Raw genomic sequence first — 16,039 nt, forward strand, 5'->3', positions numbered from 1 at the left:
AGGGAGCCACTCTTCCTGACCTGAGCAGCCAGACCACATCCCACACCAAGGCCCAGCCCCAGAGCCTGCGGCCCTGGGAAACAAAGAGGCAGACACTAAGATTCTGTTAGGTTGTAGGAATTTATTTTAAATAACCTACAGTTGATTAAAAGGGAATTCATGATAAAAATAGAAGATACTTGAGGAAAGATGTGGGAAATGGACTCTGCACACACACTAAACTAACATTGCCTCTAAAACTAATGATTATAGCAAAAAATGTTTTCACATTAAAATTCTGCTTTTTATGTTTTTCCCCCATTTTTTACACAATTACAAAAGAAAAAAAATAAAAGCCCTAAAATCTTGATTATTTTTTCTTTTTTGGACCAAATACTCATTTTCCTCTAAATTTATTGACCTGTGGAACTTTTTTTATACAATAAAATCTTTCAAGTGAAAGACTGAGTTTTAAAATGAAAAAGATGGATATCTGAGAGGGTACAGAGAATGCTCATAACAAAGGATGATGGGAAAATGGTTTCAGTCACTGATTATTTCATTATTCTTAAACTCACTCACCCCTCATCCCTCCCCAACCCCAATCTACACGATCTTTAAGATCAAGAAAAAGGTTTAAATATTTTAAAATAATTAAAAAGAAATAAAAATTCACATTTAAAAAGGAACACTCAAGTCAGGAAATATTTTCCCATCATGCTTTTCTGCGAATAGGTGTCTGAACCAAAACACTGCCGATGTCACAACTGCTTCAAGTTTAATGAAAACTGATTCCCATGACAATAGATAGTGACGACTCTAACAGGTGCGCTGGGTTTTTGTTCTACTTAATTTTTAATTCCTGAAATGGGGGAGAGGGAAGGGAGTTTAGGGATTCATTTCTATTAAAATATAGAAGTTATTGCAAAACCCTAACTGTAAAAACGCACCAATATAATCGGACTTCGTATACAGTAGCTAAGAGAATCCAAATGCTTCAGTGAAACAGTGAATTTGCCTGGCAGATCTCTGACAAATTCCCATCCACTTGCCCTCTTGAAAATAAAAACAAAATTCAAAACAAATCATACAGCTAGAATTTTGATATCTGAAATATTTTTAAATAAGTTGTCCATAGGACAACTGGCTCAGCTCTCCCTTATAATATCTTCAGGTTTATCTTTTCTCAAAGATGTTGGTTTGTTAAGACTTGCCGCCTCTCTCCCTCAGATGTGAGGGTAAGCGAGGCTCACAGTTTATCCATCTTCCCCAAACCACACTGTTCCTTTTCACCGAACTCTGCCCCTCGAAACTGGCTAGAACTCATAGTCCTCGTCAGCCATGTCGATGGCCCAAGCAAACTTCTCTCGCTGGGTTTTGTTGTAAATTTTCTCAATTGGGACACCCCACTTCTTGCACCTGCAAACAAATGAGAGAGAAGGGGGATTAGTGTGTCTTGGGGAGCAATGGCCCAGACCTGGGGCAAGTGACGTGCTACTTTCACCTTCACATCCCTCTGGTGAGAATGAGAATTAATTCATGTGCTCAACTTACTTCATCTTGACAGTGACCTCCATGAGGTAGGTGCTACTACAGAGGTACAAATGAAAAAGGTACGGATGGAAAAACTAAGAGAGAGCAGTTAAGTCATTTGCTTACGTTCTCATGCAGCTAGTGAGCATGGAGCTGAAAATGACCCAAGCAGTCTGGCTCCAGAGTCCAGAGTGCCTTTCCAACTAACCAATCCTCTAGCACCAAACAGGGCAAAAAGAGTAGAAAGGGAACAAGAGTGGGGTGGAAACCTTGGCCCAGAAGAGCAGGTGCCAGAGAGGATGCGTCCTCCAAGGCTCAGAACGCAACAACTCAAGGTAACTAATAAGCATCTTCAAAAAAGCTACTTATTTTGGAAGTTATTTTTTGACTGGGCGAGGGGTTGGGGAGTGAGCAAACAATAATTTGTTTGCCTTGGTTAAATGGTCCCTCTAACTCTTTGTGTAGGTTCCTCAGATTTGTGTTCTCGTGTTTTTCTTCTTGTTCCTGTGTTTCTTCCTTCACTTGCGAAAATTTTTACTGAAAAGTTTTGTTAAAGTGAGGGGTTCTTTTGTGTTTTTCCTTCAATAAGGGCTAAGAGATTTCATTCTTGTCCTAAAGTTCCATGAAGGATGAGGACTGCACCTGCCTTTTTAAAACCAATGTAACACACTCAAAGGCAGTGTCATAGCACTGACCATTTAGGCCCATCCAGGACGTTGCAATGCATCTGCAGCACGCCCAACAGAATGCCGGCAGAGGTTTCCCAGAGGACAGAGTGTGGCGTGCAGACGGCGTGTGAAGGCTGACGTGCTCCCATAACCCCATCACCCTGCTCGGCCACAGCAAAGGGCTCCTCGCTTACCACGCCACTGAGATCCGCGGGTCGAGGTAATTGAGTTTGGAGGTTCCCAGAGCGATTTGTTTATTCTCCTCTCGGTCTGTGGCCTGAACTTCGAGCTTCATCAACTGCTCCTCCAGTCTCTGCACAGCCTTCTTCTTTGACTCTACCACCCTGGGACAACGGATGTCATCAAGAACCAGGCCTGGCCTCTGGACAAGCACACTGTAACCCCCACCCTGAAACTTAGGGGGCAGTAAAAGCCCCAAGTACAGAGACTTCTAAAAGACACCACTCAGAAACTCCAGGAAAGCCGGGGCCCCAGGGCACCTGGCTGGGATTACACATGCTTTTCTCCCTCTACCGATCCCCAGCTTTCCACACTACCAGGCACATACTTCTTGGTCTTTGCATCCTTCATGACCTTGGCATCAGCTTTAGCACTTTTCAGGTCTCTCCGGGCATCTGCTAGCTGTTCCTTCTTGGCATCAATCTGGTGAGGAAGAACGTCAGCAAGTTTTAGGAATAAAAGAAGCCCAGAGAGAAGAAAAGAAAGGCTACTTCAGAGAAGGTGAAGCCTAGACGTTGTAGGCTGTCTCTCGAGGCAGTTTACCAGGTAAAAACATCTGGGCTGGCTGCATGAAAGCAGAGTAGGTGCACAGTGACTGCTGGATTCAGCTACTTGGTCATTTATGTTCCGTGACCCATCAAGAAAAGAATGTTCTATAGGCAGTGACCCACGGCCCCATTAATCCAGAAGCTCAGGGGAAAGAACCCGCTGGGACTGGGCAAGTGGGTGCTAATCTTCCAGAGATCACTCTGGCCTCAGACACCTGGGAAGAGAGCTACAAATGAGAGCTGTCCATCAAATGGAAACTGTGCCAGGCTGTAACCTTCATTCCAACAATATTGCAAAAGATACTCTTTATGAAGCTGAGACAGGATCCTTCCATCTACTGAGCCCAGCGCATTCCTCAGAGTCTGCCAGCACTCTGGGAAGAAGGTGCCAGCTTCTCAAGAAAAAAGGGTGCACGGAAGAAAATATCCAAGGGACTACAAAATAGCAATTAAAAAGTCAGCTACTCTGTGCCAAGCCAACACATGGCATGGCCTGGCTTGGCATTGTTTTCAAAAGGAGAGGGAGCTGAGATGGGAAGAAAATTAAAGTAGTTATCCTCAAAAATAGAGGTTAGAAAACATTTTTAGCTGTGGAGCTCTTTTTCCAAATGAAACTCATGGAGTCTCAGACAAGGGACAAGGGCAGTTCCAGCCTTTCTTGCTTGATAGAACCTTCCAAGCACCTCTGGAGAACCTACGTGCTTCTTAGTTCCTGCTTAAGGACAGCAGCGGGCAACACCAGGGAGCTGGAGCCCAGAGCAGTCAGCTCATGCTGCTGGAGGGCAGGAGAAGCCCGGACCTGTTCTCACCTTGCTAACTGGTGAGGTCAAGGGGACCTCTGCAGACCAAATACATGCCTGACTCCCACACTGGGCTGTTGCTCTGAGCCTAGAATTGTCTGTTAGACACACACACAGCCCAAGATTGGAAACAGAGGCTGCCATTGTGACACAATCATTAAATGCATTTTACTACGAATGGCTTACTTCCAACATCTATGCTGTCCAAAGGCAAGCTGAAGGAACCAATTCTATACACAAAAGCATCACAGACACCACTAGCCAGATTCTTCTTAGGCTAGAAATACAACAAACCACAATCTTTTAACCATTTCTGCGAATGCTCCATTGGCAGGCTATGTCAAATTCTCTCAAAGCATCAAAGACTCCATTGATTCACTTGGCAAACATGGGCGTGTGTTTGCTTTGTGGGCACACAGGAGAGGGTTCCTGGGCTTGGAGGGCTCGTCTAGCAGGCAGGCTGGGCTGCTCAAACAGTGGTTCCAGAGTGAGGTCAACAAAAAACCTCCTCATGCTCCAGGGAGGGGTCTCCTGAATTAGGCAAACACCACCTGAATATTCACGCTTTTATTTCTGGCTTAGAACAACACGAGGAGAGTAAACCATACCAGGTGACCGCCATGTAACAGAATGGGAGCTGCCAGGAGGGGCAGTCTGTAGGGTTCTCTGCCTGCCCACCATATGGCCCAAGGATTTGAGAGCTCTGTGGACACCTATGCATGTATTGTGGACGTGTGCAGCCCTTCAGGAAAGCCAGCTGGCATCTGTAGCATGAACCATAGGTTGTGTGTATTTTTTTACCGATATTCTACTCCTGGGTATTTATTTTGAAGAAATTTCAACAGAACAAAATTTCAACATGGGCCCAAACATGTGTACGCAGCCTTACTCTACAGCAGTTTTTAAACTCCAGTTGTCCAAGGATAGAATTCTGTGAATGTGGGTGGGAAAGAATCACATCTGTAGTTTCATTAACCTCTAGTTGAAATTTATCATTTCTTCTTCAATTATGAATGTGGGCAACAAACCACAGCAATGCCAGCAGTACCTCTGATTTTATCACCAACAGAGAGTGCAGGTATTTTCATATCTTAATTGTTGCAGAAATCTTGAAGTATTATTTATATTTATTACTACCTTGAAATTTACAGAGGTTATTAGACCCACCTTCAGATCTTACTTAGTAGGTAAATAAGGAAAGCATATTTATTACTAGATCAGACTTTAAAATGTATTTGCTAAGTATATTTGACGATAATTGCTTTCCTTTGTAACGCTGTGTGTCTGTGCTGTAATGAAGTATCTGCAAATCCTCATTGTGGGTTTAGTACATTAAAATGGACTGGTTCCATAGCCATTGCTCCCACAAAAATGGCTCATCCTCAAATGTTAAGTGCCTGGTGGCTTAGAAGCTCAGTACCAGGCAGAGTCAGAGGGAGGAGAGGCACATGAAGAGCGGCAGCATCGACTTGTTTGCACGTCAGTCTCTCCCTCGAGGGCAGCAACTCCAGCACACAGCCAGTATCCAACAGATGTTTGAATGAAGAGCTATATGAAAATATGATTTGTGTGGAATGTGTAAAAATAAAAACAGCTGTGCTAAGATTTGGGGGAAATAAGTATCATTGTTTCCTCATCTTTTCAATTTGGAACAATCTAATTTGGAAATAGTTGTATTTGTGGGCTGTGGCTGTATCCATTTTCCTCACGTATAATAAGGACAACAACTGGAAATATTCAAGGAGGGTACATCAAATCAGCTGTTCAAAATGGCAAGTGGCCAATGTAGAACCTCAGTCCACAGAATGAAGACCTCCTAAACAATGGGTACCTGATATTCAGTATCTTGATCAGGGAGAACCACTATCATAGTTCCGTTTCTTTATCTTTCCCATAGACCTTTCTTCCAGAACAGACCCGGAACTGGCCTTCTGATATCCCAGCTCAGAAGGCTGGATTATAAACAGCCTCTCGTCTTCAGAGTATCTGCCCACAGCAGACATGGCTCCCTTCATTCTGCTAACCCCACCACCCAGATCCAAGATACCTTAGATTGCAAATTCATCATGGACTTCTCAAAAGTTTTTGGTGGTGCCCTCTGATGGTTACAAAGGATTGCAACAGCTCGGTTGGCACGGTTATAAGATAGGATCTTTGCCGGGATGTTCTCATCCGCTGTAAAAAAGGAAACATGACAGTGAAAAAGTCCGGTTGTGGAACAAGAGACAACACACAATGTATCTACCCCAGTCCTTCCTCCTCAGGATTTTACTGGCCCTCATCTCACTCCGATGATCAACGCAAGTCAAGTCTGCCAAGCCATAAGTTCAAAATCTGAGTCAAGTGATCTGCTTGCTGCAGTACCCACACAGCTACCCACATGACGAAGCCCGAAGAAAATAGGAACTGGGACAGAAGAAGCCTGCAGCGGAGGGTATGACAAAGGGACTGTAAGTTCTACATTTTAAAACCACAAGACAGCATATTTCTTAAAAAGAAAAAGTGTTGACCAAGTAATTTTTTCACTTGTGTCATTCTCTCTCTCTTTTTTTTAAAAGACATTATTCCTTTAGTTGAACAACCTCTACACACAAAATAGACAGTTTAAGATTTTTGAATAGAAAGGATTTAGGTCTCAAAAGGTTTTACGAGTCTGCTACATGTTTTCTGGTAACATTTAACTGAGCCTTTTAAGACCCGTGATGGCTGCGGCCAGACGGAAAGGCACTTGCGTCACTTTATCTCACCCTAAAACACTGACCCCTAACATACCCATCTTTGGCTTTTCTGGCTCATATTATAAAGCCATTTGACCTATTTATAGAGAACAGTGGGAATTTAGCAGTGACTGGACTCCAAGAAAAAAAGCTTTTCGATCTTGGTGATATCTTTGCAGCTAGTTTTTAGGAGAATACTACCTCTTAAGGGGGGAAAAAGGACAGAAACCTCAAAGAAAGGATTTGCTGCGGTATTTTTTAGTATCCATGACAACCTTACTCTCTCCAATTTAACAGAACATCACAGCACTATGTCTTCATTCTATGAGCTTTTAAATAACAGACATATAAAACACAAAATGCAGGCATTTTCAGAACAGAGAGACAGCCTCTGTCAGCATTCCCTAAATCAAATCTAGAAGCTGGGGTAGGAATGGGGGAAACAGCACCGATCTTACGTCTATACAAACTAAGCCTTAGCTCTCTATTATAGGTATGGAGGGAAGAAGTTTCCAGTCACAATGTTAAGGAGAAAAAGTGGAACAGACCTAGGACTAAGCTGAGCAAGGACATCGGACAGCATCAGTAGGCTGTGACCCTGGCTGGCCAAGCAGTACTTACGGGCTGTGAGTTCTTTTAGCTGCTGTTGTAACGTGATGGAGGCATTGTATGTACGGAACACCTTGGCTGTCAAACCTTCCATGAGATCCTGAAGATGCTTATTTAAAATAGCAGTCTGGAGGAGACAAAGCAACAGAGAGGATGTTGGGACTTAGGTAAAAGCCACACTGCCCTGCCCTCTCTGGCAAGCTCTAGGACATGTATGCCAGTGCGATCACAACCCTGCCAAGTTTTACTGCTCTGCCAGAGGGAAGTTAGGAAAAGAGGGAAGACAATTCCAGGATATAAGGTTGCATGATACCTCCTTAAGAAGTACTTCAATCTTTAAGCAGGCCAATAAAGCAAATTTGTCCTTCCCTGTTAAAATCTTCCCTGAGCTATCCAGGTCTCCAGCAGAGGTGGCTGGCATCCAGCCAGGGGAAGGCTCTGCAGGAGCCAGAGCAGGATAAAAGGCAGGGTCTGTCTACCCCGTCTCAGGGCTTTGGCCACGGATTCACTGTGTGCCCCGAGGGAGGAAGAGTGTACAGGACGCCATGGGACAGGCTGAAGGGAGAGCCCAAGCACCCTCAGGCAAACCTCTCCTTGAGCAGCCGTGAGGCTCTGGCGGGGCCCCTCTCCCACCCAGTGCCGTTTGCCTACTCACGTTGAGTCTGTCAAAAAGATCATCCTCAGGCTGCTTATTCTCCATAAATAGTTGTAAGTTCTTAAAAACCTAAAAGAAATAGGCAGAGATTGATTTTACTATTTTTAAAACCTTTATTGTGGAAATACTTGCAACTATAAAAAAGCTGCGTGTGCGCGCGTACGTACACACACACACACACACACACACACACACACACAAAACACAAAGCAGGAGACACGTGTATCCTTTACCCAGATTCCCGTACCATTAAGATTTTACCTCATTTACCGTTTGTGCAGTGTGTGTGTCTGCACACTGCTCTCTACTAAGTGTGTGTGTGTGTGTGTGTGCACAGAATTGTTCTGAACCATTTGTGGGTACTTACATAGGATAGAGATATTCCGTTACATACACATGGTTCTTACTGGCTTCATAAATTTACATCAGTACCTACCTTTATCTAATCTACTGTCCATATTCCAATTTTGTCAGTTGACCTACTGATGCTGTTTACCTCGCCAGTATGGGATCAATCCTTAAGTGTTTCATTCAACTGTCAGGTCTTTAGCTTCGTTTAATCTGGAGCATTTCCACAGTCAGAAAAGCCCAGGTACTGATTAAACAGCAGACTGCTGAAGGGCTGGGTTACTGGGGTCCCTTGGCTCAAGCCCAATCCTTTGGGGTGGGGGGGCACCATGGAGCTGCAACAGTCTCTACAGCTACAGGCTCAGAGACCTGAGGGCCAAACAGCTACCTTTTCGCTTTATCAGCTGAGGTTGAGCAAAGCTACACAGTAACAAATTACACGACCAGGGGATACAGAAATGTGGTCAAATCATTAAAACAATGTGGTGGGTTAAATCTTATGTTGTGAGGGCCAACCTCTCCACAGCATACTATGTTGAATCTATTGCTATTGGGAAACGGCCCACCATTCCAGGAAGGGCGCACCAGGGTGGGGGGTGAGGGTAGGGACTAAAAGGAGGTACACAGGACACCAAACAATACCTCTCCCCTCTCTTCCAAGTCATTTATTTTCCCTAGTGCCACACAGAGCACACAAAAAGCATGCAACACATGCTTGCTGAATGAATGAATGAGTGAATGAATGAATGAATGAATGAATGAAAAAACAGGCCCCATTAACTTACTCGTTTCTCCACAGGGACTTTGTTATAGTATCTGATGGAGTCCTTCCCAAGGAAGTCAAACTCGACCACGTATTCCTGGCCGTCCAGCTCTGGGTGCAGGTTGATGTGCTCCACGCGAAGCGAGCAGCAGCCCACGGTGTCCGCTGTTTCTCCTTCCTCCTTCTCGTTGCCTGCTCTCAGAGCAAGCTGTGCAGGGAGGGCAGAGAGAGACGAGGAGCATGAAGAAACTTGAACCTCATAGGATCTCCAGGAAACCCAACTCTCTTTGGGGACGGAGCGTTAGTCTGCAAGGCCTGGGCATTCTGGACTCTGCATTGTTGCTTCTTCCCTATCCCATGAAGTATGGAGAGTCAAGGGGATACTAAACTTCCCTATAAATCCATGTTTCTCTTTACTCTGCCCTCTTACATGGGGATGGAAGAGAGGAAGAACATTTTTAAAACACAAACCAGCAACTGAAGGGGTGTTTCTAGTCTGGGCAATCAGACTCAAAAGGCTTGTCTCTTAATTTTGCTAAATTTTTGAGACAATTCAAAATTTGTGCTAATATATGAGCAATGTAATATTGGTGGGGAAAAAAAAAGAAATCTTTTTCTTCTAAAGCATACAGGTACTGAGGAACTAATCTCCAGAGCACTCTTTCAAACTGTAGTTAGGATACTTTAGCGGATTATTTTCCCAATTTATTTAAGGGTCATAATCATCTTTTTTAGAAATAAGAATGGCATAGTATTTCCGGCACATTCAGATTCCTGCAGACCCTCCTATCAGGCAGACTGTGTTCGGACAGCAGCAGACACTGAATGCCTCTGTCGCCACGTCTACTGTCCTTACTGGGACAGAGACTGGATGAACAGGACCACGAATGCTGCTTGTCACTGCTTCTCCAGTACTTAGCATGGGGCCTGGAGGTGTAAACCCCCACATCTCTGTTAAGCTGAACACATTAGGTGATGAGACAGGAAGACACGTACCTTGTCGATGAAGTACAGGGCTACAGCTCTCTGCCGGACTTTCATCTCTTTAGACTTCCAGTCTTCTCGATATTGGTTCCGGATCTTGTCCACACATTTCTTCAGCCTCCGAGCAGTCTCGTATTTCTGCCAGTCTTTCTCACCCTGCAACGACCCAACCCCAACAGTGGACTGCTTAGAGATGGTGGGGTAAAGATAGACTTTGAATATCCAAGTTTAGAGCTTAGAACCAAAGAGAAGGAACTTGAGCTTAAGGAAGATAGAAAGAGTACTGAAGAGAAATTTCAGGGCATTTAATTTGATGAGAACTCATGCTGTCCCGTTTCCACTGTCTAATTGCTAAGAAAGCCTCTGGCTTTCATTCTGTAAAATGTTTATGTTGTTGGGAAAAGCCCACATGGCATGTCCCCAAAACTGACTTCTGTCAACACAAAAGCTATGAACATCCCCAGCCCAGCTCTACTGCTGAATCTGTGACCCAACACTCTTCTGCCAGGATTGAATTTCATTAAATTTAAGACAACCATTTACAGATTGATGGAAGGAACTGTCAAGGAAGCAGAACCAAAAATGACAACATATAATTACAAAGGAACACAATGACTTCCAGGAACAGCTGTAATTATTCACCAGTTTCTAACTTCTGCATTTAAAAGTATTCTTGGTTAGATGGAGGGAAACACTGTTACTGGGAAGTTTTTTTTTTTTTAAACATTAGAGCTTTGAGTGGAAGGTTTAAAAATTCATTTGAAAGCCAATTAAAGGTTTTTTAAAAGGTGTGAAAAAGACTGAATGTAACCAACAGTGATGGAAGATTTCTGCTAGCAAGGACTGATAATAAGTGAAAAAGGTAAAGAAGGGAAAAAATCCAAAAAAATATACGAGGACCAGGGATATTATTACAAGGCCTACAACAGACTATATGACATGAACACCAGGATGGAATTTAAGAACCCAAGAATCACTCACTGCTCTTAATTCCCCCACCCTGCAACAAAAGAGATGGGTAGTGATTTCTACCCACATATGCCTGGATCCCGCCTATGACAGGGACACATGGTCCTCGAGGCATTAAGAACTGTGGCAAGATAAGTGGCCTTCTGAGCATGCGGGAGTGTGGGGTACATGGGGTAAGAAATGTCTTCTACTTGTAACAAACACTCAGAAATGAAGCTTACCCGGCATGCTAAGGAGTCATCGGCACTCTCCCACAGCTGTGTGTGGACGAGCTGTACTACTTGTTTGGCTACAAAACAAGAGGTTCAGTAACTACGTGTTGTTGTGGGTGGGTGATTTAGTAGCTGGTGATACAGAAGAAATATCTAAGTTCTATTTCCTGACAATGGGAAGCTGAAAATTTATTAGTGATTTTTCTAAGTACATTTTGACATTTACAACAGTGAATAAGAAAAGATGTGATACATACAAGTTGTCCTCATGTACAAGTTAGTAGTAATAAATCTCCATGGCAACGGTTCTTATTTACACAGAGACAGAGACGAGAAGAGAGAGAAGGGGATAGTGAGAGGGAGGGGGGGAGGGGGACACGGAGGGGAGGCAGGGAGGAGGGCAGGGAAAAGGGCAGGGAGAGAGCAAGGACACGAAAGGCTTGTCTCTAACAGTACAGTCTCCAGCTCAAGACTGGGCTCTCCCTTCTCTAAGGCATGTGGGCCTACCGAAGCTTGACTCTGACTCTTCAAAGTCCTATAGAATTCTATTTCCTCAGTCCGTTAGTCATGCCACTGAAACAAGGTTTAGAAAACTCAACAAATAATTCATTCACAGATATCACAAAGACCAACTTTTCTTCACAGGCTGGCTGGGCTCCTGGCACAAGGATCCAGGATTCTCTCAAATAAGGACACAGAGATGGGGGTGGGGTGGGTGCAGAAGCCACCTTGTCTCGGTCCAGCAGGGGAGGGCTGGCCTCCAGGAAGTATGCTTATCCCTGCGCCTTCAGTTTCCCTGAACAGAATCCACAGCGTAAAATGCACTTGAACAAGCTTTCTCAGACTACTTCTAGAAAATAAAATATCCATTTGGGTCTTCCAGGCAAGGTCTTCATCAAAAGCATCTCAGTAAAACAAGGCGTCCACTATAGGGGGGCTGCATTTTAACCCTTGTCCTCTTCCCCTACTCAGTCAACCCTCTGTAATGGTAAGAATCTAATTTGATTAGTTACATACAACATTCTTTGGGTGACTTTTTTTTTTTAATCAGTAGACCCAAGGTATTTTCTCTTTTTCTAATATACCTGCTTATCCATTAGGCAAGTAGGTAAGTGGGGTCAGGCTCTGGATTCAGGATAGCAAAGTGGGAGGTGAGCTAATCCTGTTCCCTAATCCCTCCCCAGAACTCAGTATTGGCCAGTGGCTCTTAGTGGCTCTTTACTTCTCACTTAGCTGATGACCCCTATATGAAGCTGCCATTGTGTAGAACACTAAAGAGGCAGTGAATGGCATTCTAAACTCCAAACATGTATCACTTAAACACAAGATGCAACAAACTGGCCATGTTTATACCATGTTTAAAGAGAAAATTCAACCAGCTTTTTATACGTGCCCATTAAAAAATATATACGTTGGGGCTAAAAAATATATATGTTGGTTCGATTCCCACATGGGCCAGTGGGCTCTCAACCACAAGGTTGCCGGTTCGACTCCCGCAAGGGATGGTGGGCTGAGCGCCCTGCAACTAGCAACGGCAACTGGCCCTGAAGCTGAGCTGTGCCCCCCACAACTAAGACTGAAAGGACAACCTGACTTGGAAAAAACGTCCTGGAAGTACACACTGTTCCCCAATAAAGTCCTGTTCCCCTTCCCCAATAAAAATCTTTTAAAAAAACCCCAAAACATATATATATACATACATACATATATATATACATACATATATATATATACACATACATATGTCTTTTTGTGATTGATTTGTAGAGAATTTATAGTCTTTTTATGAAAATCCTTTTTCAGATACTAAGTTGTGTTACTTTCTTCCAGTACTTTCCATTCACCTTTTATTCTGAATAAGTCTTTAAAAGTTTTTGTTATACATATTTAAGTGTACAGTTTGATCAGTTTTGATCCACTACACCCACCCATCAAGACAGAGAATATTTTTGTCATTCCAGAAGTTCCCTCATGCCCCGTCCCAGTTAATCACCAACTAAGCAACTACTGATCCTTTCATCTGATTGCTATCATCCTAGTTTAGTTTTGCCTAATCTAGAATATTATATAAATGGTATCATACAGTATAGGCTGTTATGTGTGGCTTCTCAACATGTTTTAAAGATTCATCTGTGTTGTTGCATTTATCAGTAGTTCCCTCTTTTTAACTGCTGATATATAAGGTATATTCTACGATTATCTCTAATGTGTTTGGCTATACCATAATGTGGTTATCTGTATGTTGATGGACCCCTGGTGGATGTTTTCGGTCTGGACTCTCAGGAATATAGTACTGCTATTAACATTCTTGTACAAGTATGTTTATGGACATATGTTTTCACTTCATTCGGGACAAAAATACCTAGAATTGGAATTAGTATCTCACTGTGGTTTACTTAGGCATTCCACTGATAATCAGTTATGTGGAACACTCTTTCATGTGTTTATTTATTGGCCATTCCTCTAGCTTCTTTTGTCAAGCATCTATTTAAGTCTTTTGTTCTTTTTTATGGGGATGTTTGTCTTTTTATTATTGAGTTATAAGAATTCTTTGTATATTCTGGATACAAGTCTTCTGTCAGATGGATAAACATGTTGCAAAAATTTTCTCCCAATCTGCAACTTGAATACTTATTTGTTTTTAACAGTGTCTTTTGTTGAATCTAAGTTTTTACTTTTAATGAAGTCCACTTTATCAATTGTTTCTTTAATCATTAGTGTTTATTTTGTGTCCTAAGGTCGTACAGATATTCTACTCTGATATTATCTAGAAGCTTTAATATTTCAGTTCTTACATTTGAAAATTTAGAATTTTATACTAAGAAATCAGGTTCAAAATATAGTTTTAAAGAAATAAGCATATGTCTTATTTTGTTTTTCTAATAAAACTCACCAAAATCAGAGCTTCCCAAGACTACAAAGTTTCATACAGACATTTTCCTTCAATCCAGCCATCTAATCCCCAGATGGTTACATTTCAAAGGTTATAGACATATACATCTTTGAGACCCCAGAGCATTACAGGTTCTAAAGAGAAAAGGCAGCAAAGTTTATCTGGCATTAAGAATATTTTAATAGGTTTGAAGATAATGTGATGTCAACATTGATTCTAAAGTTTGCTGTACTTAATCTGAAAGTAAAATCATGACGATAAATTTTGGTTGTAAAGTTAAGACTGGTCTAAAGAACCTTACCTTTACTAGTGGCTAGTTTCCAGTTACGAGACTACATAATGCTTCCCCAGCTGGCAGTGCCCTAGACTTAGCAGTGAGTCCCTACAAGCAGTCCTTTTGTAATCTCCTAGATCCATGGTTTATCTGGGGTAAGAGAGCTTTGTTTAACTACAGGATCCAGAACGCTGACTGTCATTCCCCTGCTATTTCAGATTCTGTGGGCACCAGGTACAAAGTAGAAGAGGAAGGGAATGGAAACACTTGCAAAAAGATGTCTGTATAATGGAAATCCTGGGAGGAAAAGCAGAACAAACTAGGATGAGCACAGAAAGATGTACACGAGTTCAGGGCAATATTTTCAGTACCTGGAACAAATGTTACTATGGCTCTCAAAAGCCCTAATCCTTTCAATGACCTGTGAGGCTGGAAACAGTATAACCCTGGCTATGACTCCTAGTAGGCTAATCCAAGTTTCCAGAAAGGGGCAAAAACAGAGGACATCAAAGGGAACCCACACTTCAGCTGTGCTCTTTTTTTTTTACCTTTGCTCAAATTTTCTAAATTGTCAAAAATCTATTAAGTCACACGCTTGAGCTTAATATCTTGACAGAGCAGACAGAGATGGAGCAGAATGGTACAATACTACATGGGGAAAGTGAATGAGTAAAATATACATACAAGACCAAACAAAGAACCCCAGAACAGGAGAAATCTCTAGGGGCTGAGCAGAAAGATGTAGAACCAAGCCCCATGATGGCAGCCTCCCCTAAGGTGGACCTACGTCTACCAAGAAATAAAATCACCAATCGCCACCCATCACACTCTCATATAAAAACTTAATTTTATAGACTTTTGGGTCAGATCAGGTCAGTGAAATCATGCTTTGATCATCCATAGCAAGGAAAGTGTTCCATGCAACAAGGGAGCTCTGAACCCAGGGGCTGTGTTAGCTTGAGCTGACATAGGCTAGAAGACGCGCTCTGAGGCAGGAGGAATGAGCAGAGAAGTGGAGAGAAAGGGGGAGGAAAAGGGGATGATAAGTAGACAAAACCCCCCTCAAAAAGATTATAACAAATAGAGGAAAATGGCTTAGAAAAACTGCCCAAACAATAATTAGTACACGAAGTCATTTCAGGAAACATTTTAAAGAACAATCTGACAAAGTGAAAGGTGTATAAAGAGAAAAAAATAAAACATCCACTAAAAAAGACAAGAAATTATAAACCAATAGAAATAAAATGAAATAAAATCAGGTATATAAGATAAAAATTAGACATCCTGAAAATAAAAAAATAACTGAAATAAACTGAAAGAAGTTACAGATGGGATAAACTTTAAATTGGATATAATTAAAAAAATGAATTAGTGAATTGGAAATGAGCCCTACTACAGAACTGCCCCCAAATGAAGACCAGACCTAAAGAGATAAAGAATATGAAAATATAGTTAAAAAAAACACATGTATAGATTGAAAAGCTCCAACATTCATCTAATAGGACTCTATAAGAAGCAAATGAAAGGAATGGCTTAGCAGCTGTGGAAGAAATAAAGGCTGGGAGATTTTCAGAATAAAAATACATTAGTCCTGAGACTGAAAGTCTAGTCTGAGTATCTATAAAACTATATTTATACTTAGAAATAGCATAAATGCATAATAAAGATGCATCCTTTATTTAATAAAAGACAGATCATAAGGATGAAAATAAAGAAATTTTCAGGTAAACAAAGGGAGAATTTGCCACCTATGGATCCTCACTAAAGAAACAGTAACAGATGTATTTCAACAAGAAAAGTAAATCCAGTGGGGAAGTATTGAGTACAGAAATTAATGAAATATCTAA

General features: G+C 42.0%; 1 protein-coding gene across 1 annotated transcript in view; it reads right to left on the reverse strand.

The window, feature by feature from the left end:
• Nucleotides 1-101: 101 nt before the first annotated feature.
• The window catches only part of TOP1 (DNA topoisomerase I), an 80,796-nt gene continuing 64,858 nt past the window's right edge, over nucleotides 102-16,039 (reverse strand). Inside the window, exons 14-21 of the mRNA XM_019749059.2 lie at nucleotides 9,857-10,000; nucleotides 8,883-9,068; nucleotides 7,750-7,818; nucleotides 7,107-7,221; nucleotides 5,816-5,943; nucleotides 2,749-2,843; nucleotides 2,375-2,524; nucleotides 102-1,398 (exon numbers count right to left, since the gene is read on the reverse strand). Coding sequence (XP_019604618.1) covers nucleotides 1,296-1,398; nucleotides 2,375-2,524; nucleotides 2,749-2,843; nucleotides 5,816-5,943; nucleotides 7,107-7,221; nucleotides 7,750-7,818; nucleotides 8,883-9,068; nucleotides 9,857-10,000 — 990 coding nt within the window. The 3' untranslated portion in view covers nucleotides 102-1,295. The remainder of the gene's footprint in view (nucleotides 1,399-2,374; nucleotides 2,525-2,748; nucleotides 2,844-5,815; nucleotides 5,944-7,106; nucleotides 7,222-7,749; nucleotides 7,819-8,882; nucleotides 9,069-9,856; nucleotides 10,001-16,039) is intronic.

Source organism: Rhinolophus sinicus, linkage group LG13 (assembly GCF_036562045.2).
Source record: "Rhinolophus sinicus isolate RSC01 linkage group LG13, ASM3656204v1, whole genome shotgun sequence".
NCBI lineage: Eukaryota > Metazoa > Chordata > Mammalia > Chiroptera > Rhinolophidae > Rhinolophus > Rhinolophus sinicus.